The 16,213-nt window shown below is 47.0% G+C and overlaps 1 protein-coding gene across 1 annotated transcript in view; it reads right to left on the reverse strand.

Moving 5' to 3' along the window:
* Positions 1–4,225: 4,225 nt before the first annotated feature.
* Positions 4,226–16,213, reverse strand: part of GRIN2A (glutamate ionotropic receptor NMDA type subunit 2A) — a 362,947-nt gene continuing 350,959 nt past the window's right edge. The window contains exons 11-12 of the mRNA XM_039244357.1: positions 11,787–12,025; positions 4,226–6,028 (exon numbers count right to left, since the gene is read on the reverse strand). Of these exons, the coding sequence (XP_039100288.1) occupies positions 4,226–6,028; positions 11,787–12,025 (2,042 nt within the window). The remainder of the gene's footprint in view (positions 6,029–11,786; positions 12,026–16,213) is intronic.

Genomic DNA, 16,213 nt, shown 5'->3' on the forward strand with positions numbered 1-16,213 from the left:
GAACGAAAAAGCACAACCGAATGTTGGTAGAGACCCCACCAAACCTCTCATTCAGCACTTCCAACCCTGTTTACGAAAAGAATAGGGGGCATCCGGAAGGCCTAATTTTGTCTCAGGTGGAAATAAACACTGCTTATGCATTGAAGACTGCCTTTACGTGGAACCCTGAACTCCCGCGAAATACTGACCGATGAGTTTTGTTGCCATGCACGCCATTTTCCCCCCCTGGAACTCCCAACTCTACCCACTATCATTGCGGTCATACACACACAGGCTCTGTTTCTGAAACAACTCCTGTCCCCTTCGCAAGGATCCCTGAACGACAGCTCTGCGAGAAGAAACAGTACAGGGATGTGCCTGAAGTTAACAAACATATTCAGCTCTTCTGAAAGATATTTCAGTTTCTCAAATTAGTATTTATTTAGGTCTTGTACCGTGTGGGATTTCTGTGCAAGGTATTTATTTATATGGCAACTGATTATTAGAGCTGTACTTTTTAGGTTTAAAGGAGATAAGTTTTTAATCACCATTTAATTAACACCAACTTCTTTTTCCCCTTTTTCATTAGCAATTCTATTTGCCAAGAATTCAGGGCATTTGTCATTTCCTGAGAAGGACGCAGAATATTAAACACACATCAGTGGCAGACATATCAAATAGAATAAACAATGTGGGGCTGTATGACTGCTATGGATCTGTTGACTAATTAGCTGCCTTGGCTAGAGTCCTATTTAAGTGAAACGATTTCATTTGTAAACAAGGTGTAATTTTCTTGTTTCTCCCTTGAAAATAAGTATGAGTCTATGTGACTGATTTTTGCTGCCATGATCGGTTTCATGGGGACAGTCAAGGATGACAACTGCTCAGGCTCTATCGGCAACACGAAGGAGAAACCAAGCATAATCCATGAGAGACCCAGTCACGCCACTGGCTGTGATGACAAAGGGAGATGTACAGAGGACAGAAGGGGGATCATAATCCCATACCTCTCAAGGAAGCCTTGCCAGAAACACAGACGCATCAGGGACCTGTCCTCTCAGAGAAATGGAGCCACGGGTGTAAGGACAGTAAAGACTGTTTTCCAGGAACTAAGAGGTTCCCAGGGTTGAATTCATGCCCTAGAAGGCTCTCCTCTTCCACAGACTATTTTAAGCTGGGCATGTGTGTGCTGTTACCCGTCCACAGAAACATGGGCATCTGCATTTAGACACACGAGCAGGACCCCTGTCAAGTAGCAAAGGCCATGTAGGGTTGCCAAAGTATCAAGACAGATGCCAACTCTGACTTGAGTTAGGTGAAACTCAGGCACAAATTTAGGTTCCGAGATTCTGGCTCTTTGAGATCTCAGATCTCAAGCTGGGACGTCAGAGGGACATTCTGTAATGTATCCAGAGCCCAGGGCTTTCTACTTAGGTCTTGATATTCTTCTTCCAAAGAACATAACTGACTCGATCACCTTCGAATAGCTCCACATCATTATCTTTCTCTTGGAAATTGCCCATCTGATCAAAGGTCAATTTCATGATGTTTGCAATCATCACAGTTAAAAGTCAATGAATTTGGAAAGAAGGGAAATTAGGCATTCGTTATATACAGCATTTCAATCCTCATTGTTTAATTTTAAAAAACACTTTGGGCATTAAAGGAAGCATGTTTTTTTTTTTTTTTTTCCACTACGTTACTGCTGGTTCTTCCAAAAGCCCCATTTTTAGTTTCTTTATCTAGACAAATATGGGGTTAACAGTGGAAATAATGCTGTTGTTAGAAGGGGGATTTTTGATCTATGGAACGTTCTAAGTTCGCCTTCTCCCTGGAGGTCTCTGTCAAATTTGGCAGCCCCCTTGGGTTTTGAGGACACGGGAGGAAGACAGAAAGCCTCTGGATTGATGACATACCACTGCTGTGTGTGCTAGGGAGATTTTTTAATTCATTTCCTATCATGACACGCCAGTCTTCTGAGGGAATGAGGTGACCCTGGCTGGGGAAATGTAGATCTGGAGAGCACTGGGAGGGCAGAGGAAGACAGTACCGTCAGGGAGATGGGGTGAAGCTCTAGGCTTCTCCCCTGTTGGGTCTTGGGGCAGCAGAAGGTACCATCCAGGAAAGAAAATACAGTGACTACATTTATCCTCAGTGCCTAGCTAGCCCCTTCTGCCTCTCAACCTCTAATGGGATGAGAGGACTTTGTGCCTCCTCTGCCTCCCCACCAATGACCCTAAAACTTACTACACCCACTTCTCATCACTGCTAGGTGCACTTGCCCAACGATGGAGCCATTCACTGAATCCTGAAGCTCTAAAAGAATTATTCCTGGCCCCTGCCCCCTCGCAGGAAAACACTACCTACAAGACAACACACTATGAGTAAAAGAAATAGGGTCGCCCTTCAACCTACCCGTTCATCCCCTTCTCTAAGAACCCAAAGCAAAACACAGGAGGAAACCAGGAGATAGTCATGCTAGTTTATGTTAGTTTAGGGTTCCTGCAGCATGTCACTAAAGAGACTCGGCTACTCTACAGAACCTGAGGTCTAGTTATTCCAGAAGTTTCAGGGACATTAATGAATGTAAAATACCCTAAATTAGAACTATTATAAAATGTGCAACTCATATTGTTTGTGGGTTTTATAATATTTAACTTTTTAACTATAAAATTCTGATACGATCAAGTGTTACAACATAACTACTTTTTTGGGTGCACTTTGCGTGTGCCAGGCACTGTGCTAAGCTTCTGAAGCATCAGCTTCTGATGCTGAAGACTCCCCCTCTCCCCTCAGTGGTTTTAAAGGCGAATCATTTCGTATCACACATGCACAGACCTGAGTAAAGGAAGGATGGAACAATGGGGGTGGCTTGGAAATGACAAATGCTTTGGGGGAATTTGTCATCGATCTCTGTTGGTGCTCATGAAGCAGTTTGCCTCCAATCGAGTGAATATTTCAGAAGAGAGAAATCACTTTTGCCACTAAAGTTTATCCACGATTTTGGAGGATGCTCAGGGTGGACGCATGAGTGTCTCTCGTGCTCTGAAGGCTTTTGATCTGAGGAGGTTGGGGTGGAAACGAGTGTCTGACTGAATCTCATGAGGTTAAGGACGATTAACCTAAAAGCGTGCTAGCCTTCAGTGGACAGATGGCATGGTACTTCCTACAGATCACGGTACACATATGGCTGCTGGCGCATGCCGCCACATTCACAACTTTGGGAACAGCGACACGCACTTAAATCAGACGCCACCATGGCTGTCCGGGGACTGAACAAGTTATGGTCACTCTAGGAGGGACGGGGTAACAGATACTATACAACCCTGAGTCGTCACCAGAAGGGGGGGAAACGCAAACTTACGTACACAGGAGTCTTCAGGATAAACTACAACAGCCTCTGTGTCAGAGACAGATCCACAAGTTAGGTATCGGAGATGTACACATAAAGGCTTGTATAGCTCTGAACAAGACCATCGAAGCCGAGGGTGAGGGAGTGTCTGTGGGATACACAGGTTGACCTCCAAAGAGATTCTCGTAGCTCCTCCGCCTGAGGGCCCACCTGGCCTTTTCCTCCAGACGTGTCTTGGCAATGGACTCTAGCGAAGGTAGCATGTTACTATGAACACACGGATCTGCGATTCTTTGGGCGGGGAGCCTGGGGTTGGTTCTGGGGTGGGGCCTGGGCAGTGATGGGAGGCATAACAGTAAAGCTGAGACGTTACAAAGCCAAACTTCCTAATCTCTTGCAACGTCCATCTCGCTACGGTGCAGACGCATTCGTAACTGCTTTGTCTGTGTCGGGTTGACATGCATACCATATTGCTTATTCTGTATGAGGGAGACCGTTAGGCATTTCTGATGAGGAAATTACATGGTGGACTGGTCTTTATGGAACTTGGAATATAGGAAATCAGAACATCACCACTGGCAGCCGATGCATCGTTATTGCCAACGTACCTAGAGGGCACGTCTGGGAGACTTGCCCTATTATTTATTTGCTTTTTTTTTTTTTTTTTTTGTTAAAGACTCACCTATCCAGTATCTGCCACGCTCAGCACACACCTCACAAGATTCCTCGTGGGGAAGACTATGGCGCAGAGCCATGTGCAAAAGAACCGACAAAAAAAATACCTTCCTACATCCTCTTCCTCTTTGCAGGGCACCATCGGACATCCGACATTTACCCTCCAGAACGCCGGCCATTACGTATGTTTCCCTATAGATAAAACATTAATGGAAGGTTTTAAACATCAGATTCAATACTAGGCATTTTCTTGTACACACGTCTATTGCTGCAGGAATTCAAAACCCTGGGGGTGGAGTACAGATTGTTCTTATTTGCAGCATAAGGCATAGTAACATGCTCTGAAATATACATGTCGTTGTGGCCTCTGCTGTCCCTGGAGCAGTACGAGGCTGTTGACCTCAAGGATGATCGAAGGTAGCTGTCGTTCACGGCCTGGGATGGCAGCGAGTGTTTGTAAGGGTCCGAGGGGCACCTCCCGATGACTAAGCGTCGGTCGTCCCCATGGCAACGGAGGAAAGGGTTATCAGAGGTGTGGTCCGGCAAGAGAGACTTGCTCCGCTTGCTGTCCTCCAGGCCCTGGGGGAGGAGAGAGCTCTTGTTCCCCAAGAGTTTGCTTGAGGGCACGCTAAACAGACTCCCGTACAGATTTCCCTCCAGAAGCCTTTCCCGGTCCTTGAGGCTTATGCTCCTGGAGGGCCTGGTGGGGTCTGTCTCCCTCGGCTTGTCGAGGATGTTGTCGTAGGAGTGCTGACGGCTGATTCTGAGCTTGTTCTTCTGGAACTGGAGGGTGCTGTTCTGCCCCCAGTCCTGCTGGTAGACCTTCTCCTGCGCGGTGGGGCTCCCCGTCTCCTGGAGCATCTGGTCTTCATCAATGTCGTACAGGTTCCCCATCCGCAGGCAGGCGTCACACTTGAAGGGCGACCGCATGGTGAAATGGCCTGAATAGGTAGGCAGGTTGGAAAGGCAGCTCCGGCAGTGCGTGGAGTTTTGTCGGTAGCGGTCACTGCCCTCGCTGTGAGGGGGGCTCTTGTCTTTCAGGGTGAAGTGCTTGGAGTAGAATTTATACTTGTCATTGTTGGGGAGCCCGTCTTCATTGTGCAGGGGGTTCCTGTTGGCCGGCAGTGCGGGGTCCCCCTTGCGGAAGTTCTCATCGCGGTCTTGGTAGGCATCTGGGAAGTCCGCGTTCTCGGGAAGGGCCATGTTCTCAACAAACTGGGGAGGGTCTAAGTGGAAACTGGGCTCCTTCTCACCATCGATCGTGTAGATCTTGTCCCTGGGGGAGCTCGCTTTGGTTTTCAGGTAGGAGCGCTCGACCTCGCTACAGTCCTTGGGGTATTTGGAGGCCGCTGACCTTTTGAAGTTGTCCTTGGTCTTGTGGTTCTTGTTGTTGTCTGGCTCTCTGTGGCATGTGGCCCGGCTCGAGCTTTCCGAGATGTCCGAGTGGGCCACCTCTTCTGGAAGGTACCTGGGACTCTTGAGGGAGTGGGTCCTGTTCTCCGCTGTGCCCTCGTCCCTCTGAGAGGCGGGGTTCTGGCTCAGGGAGTCTTGGCGAAGCGATTCTACAGACTTCTTCCAGAGCTGCCGGGGCCTCGAGTTTGCCTTGGACTCTGTGCTCACGGCCACCTCCACCGTGTTGGGGTTGGACTCATTGAGAGTGAGAGGGTGCTGTCCCTGGAACACATAGTTATTGAGGCCGTCTTTGTGCCTGTTGGCCACAAACGTTTGCAGTTCGTTCATGTTGTCCCCAAAAACGGCATCTTTTCCCTGAAAGGACCTGTTTTCTGAATAGATCAGATTTCCCTTGTCTGAACCCATGTCCACAATGAGGGAACCTCTTTGGATGAAGTCACCGGCCCTTTTCGGGGAATCCATTCGCGAGGAATTCATGTTGGACATGTCGGAGATGTTTTTGGCCGACCGAAGGAGTTTTAACATGTTGCTCTGGGATCCGGTCAGGTTGAAGTCTGGGGACTTCTTCTTCTCTTCGATGTGCACTCCATGAATGCAGCTGTAAATGCCCTGTGGGGGGAACACGAGACACCGTCAGCAGCAGCAGAGATACAATAATGCTGCATACCCCAGCTTTACCTGCGGAACGGAGATGTGTCCTTCTTGGGGGAGCTTCAGAGAGGTGGTGAAATCCAACCTGAATTCTGGCAGTGTTTCTTTTTTTTTTTTTTTTAATATTTTTAATTATTTCTGAGAGAGAGAGACAGTGTGAACAGGGGAGGGACAGAGAGAGAGGGAGACACAGAATCTGAAACAGGCTCCAGGCTCTGAGCTGTCAGCAGAGAGCCCGATGCAAGGCTCGAACCCACGAACTGTGAGATCATGACCTGAGCCGAAGTCGGAGGCTTAACCGACTGAGCCACCCAGGTGCCCCCCCCAGCAATGTTTCTTAACTGTACTAGACCTGCAGCAAAGCGCCCAGCTTCTCTGATCTCTCTGGCCCAAGATAATCTGACACTTTTGCCATCAGTCATAATGCGGAGTTTGAGAAAAGGTATCAATGAACGCTCATGTAACCAACCCTACGGGTCTGAGTGCCTCCGCAGTGGCACCTAGGGATACTGAACTGATGCCTGGGTCGCTAACTCATCTTTCACTGTAGTTTCCCAGGATCATCTTTGGAATTTGGATACCAGAGTCAGCTAAGAAACTGGCATAGGGGCGCCTGGGTGCCTCAGTTGGTTATGTGTCTGACTTGGGCTGAGGTCATGATCTTACAGTTCGTGGGTTTGAGCCCCGCATCGGGCTCTGTGCTGACAGCTCAGAGACTGAAGCATGCTTCAGATTCTGTGTCTCCCTCTCTCTCTCTGCCTTTCCCCAACTCATGCTCTGTCTCTCCCTCAAAAATAAATTTAAAAAACATAAAAGGACCACCCATTATTAATTCTACGGGGGAGCTGCCCCTACCACACATGGAAGCTATCTGTCAAGATATGGGACCCAAGCAGGTCAACCAGAAAACCCTTCTGGTCAGTCTAAGGGTGGGCATCACATCCATGGGTGATTGACCCGACATTTTGGGGAAGGACAGATATAGAGGCTGGAATAGAAGGAGCGGATGCAGGGGACTGGTCTTGCCACCATGTGGGGCTGTTAGCTTCTCTTCTGTTAGAAGAGAGCAGAGCACAGGGGACGGAGGGACAGGACATGGTTTGAACCACTGGGGCTGCCACTTGGGACTTTTCATTTATGCCACCTAATGTATTCTGTGTGTGTGTGTGCGCGCGTGTGTGTTTCTGTGCGTCTCTGTGCTGTGTGTTTCCTGCCTACCTCCTGCTGGGTGTGGGAATCACACAGATGCACTGCACATTTCACCGCATGGTGCTTCTGAACCTTGTATGTGAACCCATGCCCTGCCCCCCCGCAAGTCAGCTCAGTAGTACAGTGATCTTACGCCCTGACCTGGGGAGATTTGGCTTGTGTGGGTGCAAACCAGTGTGTCTTCTGTATGCTTGACTCCGCCCAGATCTGTGCCTTTATATCATGTTGTCTGTATTATAAAAATAGGAGTTGATTTTTTTTTTCCCTATGGGTGTCTGGCTGGCTCTGTCAGTAGAGCATGCGACTCTTGGTATCAGGGTTGTGAGTTCAAGCTCCACATTGGGTATGGAACCTGCTTAAAAACATTTTCCCCTGGATCTGTAATGTAGTTCTAATGGGCCCCCCTCACACTGCTAGAGATTTTGAGAACGTCCCTCCAGCTCTCCAGTGACAGAGCTGTATGTTACCACCGGCCGAGAAGGGCTGGCTGTCTAGGTGAGGGGGGCCCACCGAGGTGATTAGGGGCTGAGTTCTGTTTCCAGAGCAGAAGGCTGGCTGCTGACTGCTTTCTCTCATCCCCGGACCCACTGGGACTCACAGGATGCTGCTCACACAGTTCCCAGGTGCTGCTATGCAAGTGGAAGCCTTGGGAAGGAGTCCACGTGATGGACCCAGCCCAGGGGGGGTAGAGTTGACCCATCTTCTTAATGGGCTGCTGAGGAGGGGGTGGGGTGCCTATCAGAGCCACACAGAGAGCCAGGGCTAGGGACCGGCTGGAAGTGAGTCCCAGCTCCAGCTGTTATTAGCTCTGTGACCTTGGATAAGCTGCTGCAGCTTAAAAAAATTTTTTTAATGTTTATTTTTGAGAGCGAGGGTGGGGGGAAGGGCAGAGAGAAGAGGAAACAAGAGAATCTCAAGCAGGCTCCAAGCTGTCAGCACAGAGTCTGACACTGGGCTTGAACCCACGAGCCATGAGATCATGACCTGAGCCAAAGTCGGACGGTCAGCTGACTAAGCCACCAGGTGCCCAGCCGCTGCAGGTTTTTGAGCCTCAGTTTCCACAGGTGCAAGATGGGAGCCACACACTCTCTAGGTGGGTACGAGGGCAGGTTCAGACAATGCACACACAGTCTCAGATACAGTAGAGGCTCAAAAAACATGAGCTACCTGAGCTGCTCCACTGGTCACCCCCAATGTGCCCTTCTTTTCTGTCACCTTTTACTCCTTCACACTCGCGTGAGTGCCCACCATGCATTTCCCCAAAGCTGCAGAAAAACGCACGCTACCCTTTACTACCGAAGGTTCGTTCTGGTTAGACAGCAGCCTGGACCCTCCCTCGGCCCGGCTGTGGCCGAGACCAGAGCAGCATAGATGACAAGGCGCTGCTCCAGGCTCTCTGCTCTGCTCCCCTCAGGGGACCCTGACCTCTCAGAACATTCTCCATGGGGGATGGGCCCTACTGCCCTCCGGGGTTCTCTGGAGTCTGGGCTTGGCCCCCAATGTATCTGCTAAGCCCTAAATGTTTGCATCCCCCCAACAAATTCACATGATGAAATCCTAACCCTACAGGGTGAGGGTGTTAGGAGGTGGGGCCTTTGGGAGGGGGTTAGGTCACGACGGTGGAGTGCTTGTGGGTGGGATCAGACTCCGGGCAGGCCACCGGAGTCTCCACCCCCGTGGTCTCTGTCTTTGCTACGTCTCCAGTTCTGACCTTCAGGGCCTCAGTTTCTCCATATTCACAGGATGGCTGTAATCATGTCCCACTCACAGGTGCTGTCAGGACTGGAGATGATGGGGCGGGGGGAAGCCGTGTCTGGCCTAGCCCTTCTTCACATACTGGGCATGATTGGTTGTGGGGTTGAGATCTTGCCTTGTAGGAAGGGGGGGTTCTTGGCTTGGGAATCCTGCACTGCAGATTTGTTAAAGACCATGTTTATGGGCCTGCAGTGAGGACACTTCTGTTTCTGTGTGTGTCCCCTGCTCTCTGTAAAGGACATACATGCAAGCTGGCATCAGTGTGAACAGGCCCATAAGACAGACTGAAGAGATGCATGTTAGCCCTTGATCGGAAAGGAGGAACATTTTTCTAGCAACCCGAAGTCCTGCCTTGCATAGAATTGGGTGCTGAGCTCATTCTGAGTCCCTAACAAATGAGGAAGGCAGGAAAGCATATTAAATATGAAATCCTTCCATTCACACATATTAAGCTGCAATTATTTAAAAGACAGATATTATCTGGGGAGAAGGAGGGTCAATGCTCAAGCAGGGCTCCCTGCAGCCCTTGAGGACACAGGAGTGCTGGTGGCTGGGAGTCCCCAAAGGGGCACAGAATTCCCTGGGGTGCTCCTGTGGGACAGGGGTCCTGTCTCCCCCAGGGAGGGGAGACGGAAGTTCAAATTCCAGCCTGTAAAGCCATGGCATGATGAAGCCTGCTCCTCTGTGCCCCACTGCCCCCCCACTCCTGCTCACCAGCTTAGAAGGGGCACGGGGACTTAGTTCATTTCTCATAATGACAGTCCTCTCAACTGGCTCCTTAATGGTATCTCAGTCAGAGGAAACGCTCTTCCAGATCCAAGCAGGATTTACAAGGAAATGCAACAGTGTGCGTTTGCTCGTGATAATCCCTGAGTCATTGGGTATGGAAAGCCTTTAGTAATTGGTGGAGGGAATTAGCTTAAAGTTGGCATAAGACCTAGCTAGATGCATGCACGTTGTTATTTTTAAGCAGTCTGTGTGTTTAGATGCCATCAAGTTAATTAGGAAATATGTATTTGCACAGAACGTAACAAGAGTGCCACTGAACAGAAAAAAATAAATCTTCCTCCCCAAGCCTCATGTGTGCCTTCTGAATCTCCAAAGTTCTTAAAATCACCAAATGCTAAGAATATACAAATTCCTTTAAAAATGATTATTTGGTTTTCCCAATAACCGCTAGCATATAAAACCAGGTGTTTTTAACCAAGCGTTTTTTCCATCATGTTTCATATCCCAATTCATTAAATTCTTTCAGAGTGAAAACATTCCAAGGCGAGTAAATGGGAGAAATAGGTAGATAAATAAATGGACAGACGGGTGGATGGATGAAATAGGTTGGTGGATGGACAGATGGATGAATGGATGCATGGGTAAAGTGTATATATGGATGGATGAGATGGATGGATGGATGGATAGCTGGATGAAATAGGTTGGTGGAGGGATGGATGGATGAAATGGACAGATGGATGGATGGGTGAAATAAGTGGATGGAGAGAAGACTAGCACACAGATAATGTTATATTCTGTTAGAAGATGAGTGAATGATATGTACTATGATGCAAGTAAGTGACAAGATCATGTCAGTTCCACGCACAGATGTGTTGTATAGTATGATTTGTATCATATCTCTTGTGTTGCTTGTTGTGTAGGAGCATGTGCTCTGGCTGGTACCACACCATCTTGAGTCAAGCCCCGTCTCCACCAAGGCAGGGCAGCCTTGGGTGATTCTCTAACCTCATAACTTTGAGTTTCCCCATCTGTAATCTGGGCTATGAACAGTTACGCGCCTCACAGATATGACAGAGACGGCTTGTAGGTGAATGAGAAGAAGAGTATAAAGTCCTTACGGGATGCTTGGCACATATCTGTGCTTCATAAATATAATTATTTTGCCTGATCGTTGCTATTACTCATGACTTATATGTACTTTTTATGGTAATATACACGTGCTGCGTTGTGTAACAGGAGAGGGATTTTCCTTGTGTGTGAGTTCACTGTAGCATGTGTGTTCGGGGCTGTAGTTTACGCTCGGTTGAATATGTTTTTTTTTTTTTTCTGTGTGATGTGTGTGCATTTCCTCATGGCCCTTCATGTCTTTGTTTCATCGAAAGCTCTCTTGCACTGCACATGCTCCTTATGTTTTGTCAGACGTATAGACAACAGCATGGCATTGGACATAGATTTTGTTTTGGCATACGTGTCCCACTGGGATGCGTGCATAAACTATGACATCCTGCACAGGAATGGTAGTCGCATTGGACAGCACATCCAGCTGCTAATGCTGGATGCCACAGACTGCTTCGTTTGGCCTGTGTGGTATTGTGTTTTAAAAAATAATTGAATTAGTTACTAACATTTTAAAAAGGAAGGTTTCACATAAAATCAGATGACTACTTTCTCTTTGATAAACTAGAAGACCCGATACTACTGCCCTTGTGTTGCCATAAGACAATACTCAGCAGGACCTGAGGACTGACCCCTTCGGGTATGGCAGGCATTCTTCAATGTTCCCTCACCTTGAACCCCAGGGACGTGTGCTATGTTCCTCATGCCCAGCCTGCTTTACCCATTTTCCTTTCCTCTCTGGCTTCCGCAGTCATCTGGGTTTGCTAACCCTGGGTTATGAACGCACAGAATCCAGGATGTGCAGACCGCCCCCCACCCAGAAGTCCAGCACCCCCGATTCCCTGGAAGCCCCGTGCTCTTCCGGGCCTGCCCGCCGCATCAGAAAGGAGCTGCTGGAGGTACTGACCCTGCTGATGGAGAAGAGCAGCCCTGGGCGGTCAGAGCACACGCCCGTGAAACAGAAGCGCAGCTTCCAGTAGAAGAGGTGCTCCCAGATGAAGGTGATGAGGCTGAGGGCCATGGCAGCCGCCAGCATGTAGAACACGCCCGCCATGTTGTCGATGTCCAGCTGACTGCTCATCACCTCGTTCTTCTCATTGTGGCAAATCCCTGTGAGCCACAGTGTCTCCAGCTCCTCCATCTCGCCTGGACAGAAGACAAGAGCCACAGGCAGTGAGGAGCAGGGCATGCGCTCTGGGGCCAGGACAGGCATGGCTGATCCACAGCTGGGCATGCAGCCTCAGGGCAAGTGCCTGAGCTCTCCAGGCCTGCACATGCTCGCTCACTGGGCAAAGCTAATAATGGTAATAATACCTACCTAATATTCGGGGGAGGATGAAATGAGATAATGGATAGTTACATACAGTTCCTGTCATTTTTTTTTTTTTTTTTGGTAATTATTATCATTGTCTTCTGCCCTTCCTGTTTTTTCTCTGCCTGTGTCCCCAAAACTCACCCAAGCCTGGAGTAGGACAGGAGATAAACTGGCAGCTCCTGCCGTGGAAAGTCTCACATTCGATTTACGACCCATCACTTCCTAGCTGCTTCAGAACCACGGCTCTCCTGTCTGTGAAATGGATCTAAAATTTTTTTAAAAAATGTTTTATTTCTTTTTGAGACACAGACAGCATGAACAGAGACGGGGCAGAGAGAGAGAGGGGGACACAGAATCTCAAGCAGGCTCCATGCTCTGAGCTGTCAGCACAGAGCCTGATGTGGGGCTTGAACTCACGGACTCTGATATCATGACCTGAGCCAAAGTCAGACACTCAACTGACTGAGCCACCCAGGCACCCCGAAATGGATCTAATAATAGTGCATATTTACTAGAGTTCTGGCAAGGACCAAATGAGCTGACACGTGGAACCTTCCTAAAGGTAGTGCCCGGCTCCCGGTAAGTGTTCATAGATAGTAGTGTTCACGGGATCGTTCTGAAGGCCTGGCACATGGTGGCCCTCAAATATATTAGTTTCTTCTTTCATCTTCCTTTAGAACATCTGGGGTTATCCGGAGAAGTCGCCGACTACCAGGGCACTTAGGGCAGAAAGCACTAACAGGAAAGAGACTTCTCAATCAGCTCTGAATGGCTCATTGCAAACTAAACACCTTGCCACTTCAGGCAGCTAGAGAAGCAGGTGGGGTTTTCAATGGAAAAGAAAAAGTAGGCGTGCTTAGCATTATTTTGTCTCTCTTTTATGTGCATTTTATCCAGCTGCCATTTAGGAGGAAATTCTATGATCTAAACATCTAGCAATTAAACTAACTGTCTAGCAATTCACTAAACTATGGCACTTCAGCCTTTAAAAATTATCCTTCAAGGACAGTGAAAATCAAAGAAAACATATAATGTTAAATGGGAAGTATGATTTTGATGTGTGTGTTTGTGTGTGTGTCTAAGATATAATATGAAACAGGCAAAGAAAAGTAAAGGGAATACTGCAGATGTTTCTTTGATTCCCTTTTGAAGAAGTTAGCACAAATATTGCTTTCATGCTCCTTTTTTTAAGTTTTAGGAAATAGGTATGCCATGCTTTTGGTTTGCTCTCACTCTTGAATGATTGGGCTGAACAGAGAAATCTAGGTGGATAATGACTGTTTCTGGACCTTTTGAAGATGTCACTGAGTTTTCTTCTGATCTCAAGTACAGTCGTTGAGGAGTCGGTGAGTAATCTAATTGTTGCTATTTTCTATGCAATCCATGCTTTCTCTCTGATTGTTTTTGAGACTTCCCTTTTGTCTTTGGTGTGGGATTGAGGTGTGGATTTGCCTTACGATTTGTTCTGCCGGTGGTGTTCTTCGATGTGTGACTTACAATGTTAATTCTGGAAAAATCTCCCCCATTCTTACTTTGAATATCAACTCTCCCTCTCCCCCCATTTGTAAAAAATTAATAGACATTACTTTCTAGAGTAGTTTGAGGGTTACAGAAAAATTGAGAAGTACAGTGGGTACTTCAAGTTCCCATACACTCCTCTTCTTCATCCCCCTAGTTGCCTCTATTAACATCTGACACGGGTTTGGTAATTTTTTTTTTTTTTTTTTTTTTTTTTTACAATTCATGAACCAGTCTTGATACATTATTATAAACTAAATTCCACAGTTCGCATTAGGATTCATGCCTCATGTTGTACGGTTCTGTGGGTTTTGCCCAATGCTTAATGCCATGTATCTGTCATTACAGTATCATACAGAAGAGTTACACTACCCTAAAATTCTACTTGTGTGCCCCCGATTCAACTCTACTTACACCCCAATCCAACCTCTGACAAGCTCTGATCTTTTAATGGTCTTTATAGTGTTGCCTTTTCCAGAATACCCCATGGTTGGAACCATAAGGCATATAGTAGCCTTTTCCGATAGGCTTCTTTCATAGTAACAACATGCATCTTTTCTAAATGTGAGCAGTCATCTGATTTATAAAAACATGCAACAAAATTTAAAATGATACAAAATATCAATTTCAAAACAACACCAAAAAGCGAGCATATTTAACTGTACTCAGCCCATAACAGAGCAAACCGCTAAGTGGAATAATTCACACTATAGTATATTGATTGCTATATGAACTGGCAACAGTAAAAAAGTTGGCAAGTGAAGGCAGAAGAACTCCATTAACAATTAGAAATGAGGGGCTCCATAATCATCTGGTATCCGTTCAATGTTGTACTTATGGCTAGAAATGCACATGATGGGAACTCCAGGAATCTCCTGGATCCTTCTTTGAAGCTCCTGGTCAGCTGTGGCCACAGTGTAGCGCTTGTGCTGAGAACAGTGTGCATTTAAGTTCCTCCACATCCTTCCATGGCTTGACAGCTTTCTTTTTATTTGTGAGTAATTTTCTATCACATAGATGCACAGTTTGCTCCTCTTCCCTGTACTGAAGGACATCTTGGCTGCTTCCAACTTTTGGCAATTAGGAATAATGCCGCCATAAACATCTGTGTGCTGGTTTTCGTGTGGACATATTTTCAGCTCATTTGGGTGAAGACCTAGGAGCATGATGGTGGGATTGTATGGTAAGAATATGTTTAGCCTCGTGGGCAACTGCCAAACCCTTTTCCATAGTGGCTGTGCCATTTTGTGTCCTCTGTTGAGCTCCTGTTGCTCTATGTCCTTGTTAGCATTTAACAGTGTTGTCAGTGTTTTGGGTTTTAGCCGTTCTAATAAGGTGCATTGTGGTTTCGCATTGTTCTCATCTGCAAGCCCCTAAGGACCCGTGATAATTCTAACTTTTCTTTTCTTTTCTGAAAATCGTGTTTAAAATATTCTAAACCTCCTTGTTCTGTTCTCTGGGTGATTCACTTTGCTTTAGTATTTTCTGTCCTGCAGTTAGCTGCTTCCCGCAGATCTATTTTCCAGCTCATTTATTCTTTCATTAGTAATAGTTAGCATTATGCTTTCATTTGATCTCTTTTAATTGTGATATTCATCTGGCCATTTTAAAATTCTGCCCGTTCGTTTTTATCCTCATGTCTCATTCTTCTGTTAATATTGAAGAAAAAGTCTACATTTAATCATTTCAAACCCACCCAGCATCTTTCAGATTATTCTCAGGTTATGCTGTCTGCCTCCTCCCCCCTCTTTCTTGGGATTCACATACGTCTGGTTGCTGTGTGTGCTGACCTCATGGTGGATTTCTTCCTTGTGCTATTTGTAGCTTTTGAGTTTGAGCTAATATTCAGCAGAGTTGTTCTCTTCCTAAAGCATGGGGCCCCCAAGCGTGCTGGGCGACAGGAACGTTCTTATGGTGCGGTTCTCAGTGTGTTTCTTTGATGGTTCCATAAACTCCCAATGGACTAGTTTCTGTATGAAAAAAAGATGACTGTCTTTGCCACACCATTTAGTGTACATTAGGAATTCTATATTCATTTAGGTTTTTTTTAAAAAACATATTTCTTTTGGAGGGCGGATACCACAAGCAAGGAAGGGGCAGAAAGAGGAGGAGGGCTCTGCACTGTCTTGACAGCAGTGAGCCCGATGTGGGGCTCAAACCCACAAACCGTGAGATCACGACCTGAGCTGAAGTCAGATGCTTAGCCGACTGAGCCACCAGGCGCCCCGATGTTCATTTAGGCTTTAATTTCTCACTCAGAGCTTCAAACAGATGGCAAGACTTCTTTTACTTTCTTCACGTTGATGGACGGCTTTTACTAGCCTTTTCACAGATGCACTGATTCACTGGAGGTCTCAGATTTATGTATCATTTTCTCTCCCCCAGGTGGATGTTGAAGCCTCCGTCTCCACCCCTACTGCCTACATCCCCCGAGGCCGCCGCGCCTCAGCAGAAAAGTGCACTGAGAATATTCCATATTCCCTGTTTTCTTTTGATCTTTA

Source organism: Hyaena hyaena, unplaced genomic scaffold, assembly GCF_003009895.1.
Source record: "Hyaena hyaena isolate Hyena2069 unplaced genomic scaffold, ASM300989v1 scaffold_238, whole genome shotgun sequence".
NCBI classification, from domain to species: Eukaryota; Metazoa; Chordata; class Mammalia; order Carnivora; family Hyaenidae; genus Hyaena; species Hyaena hyaena.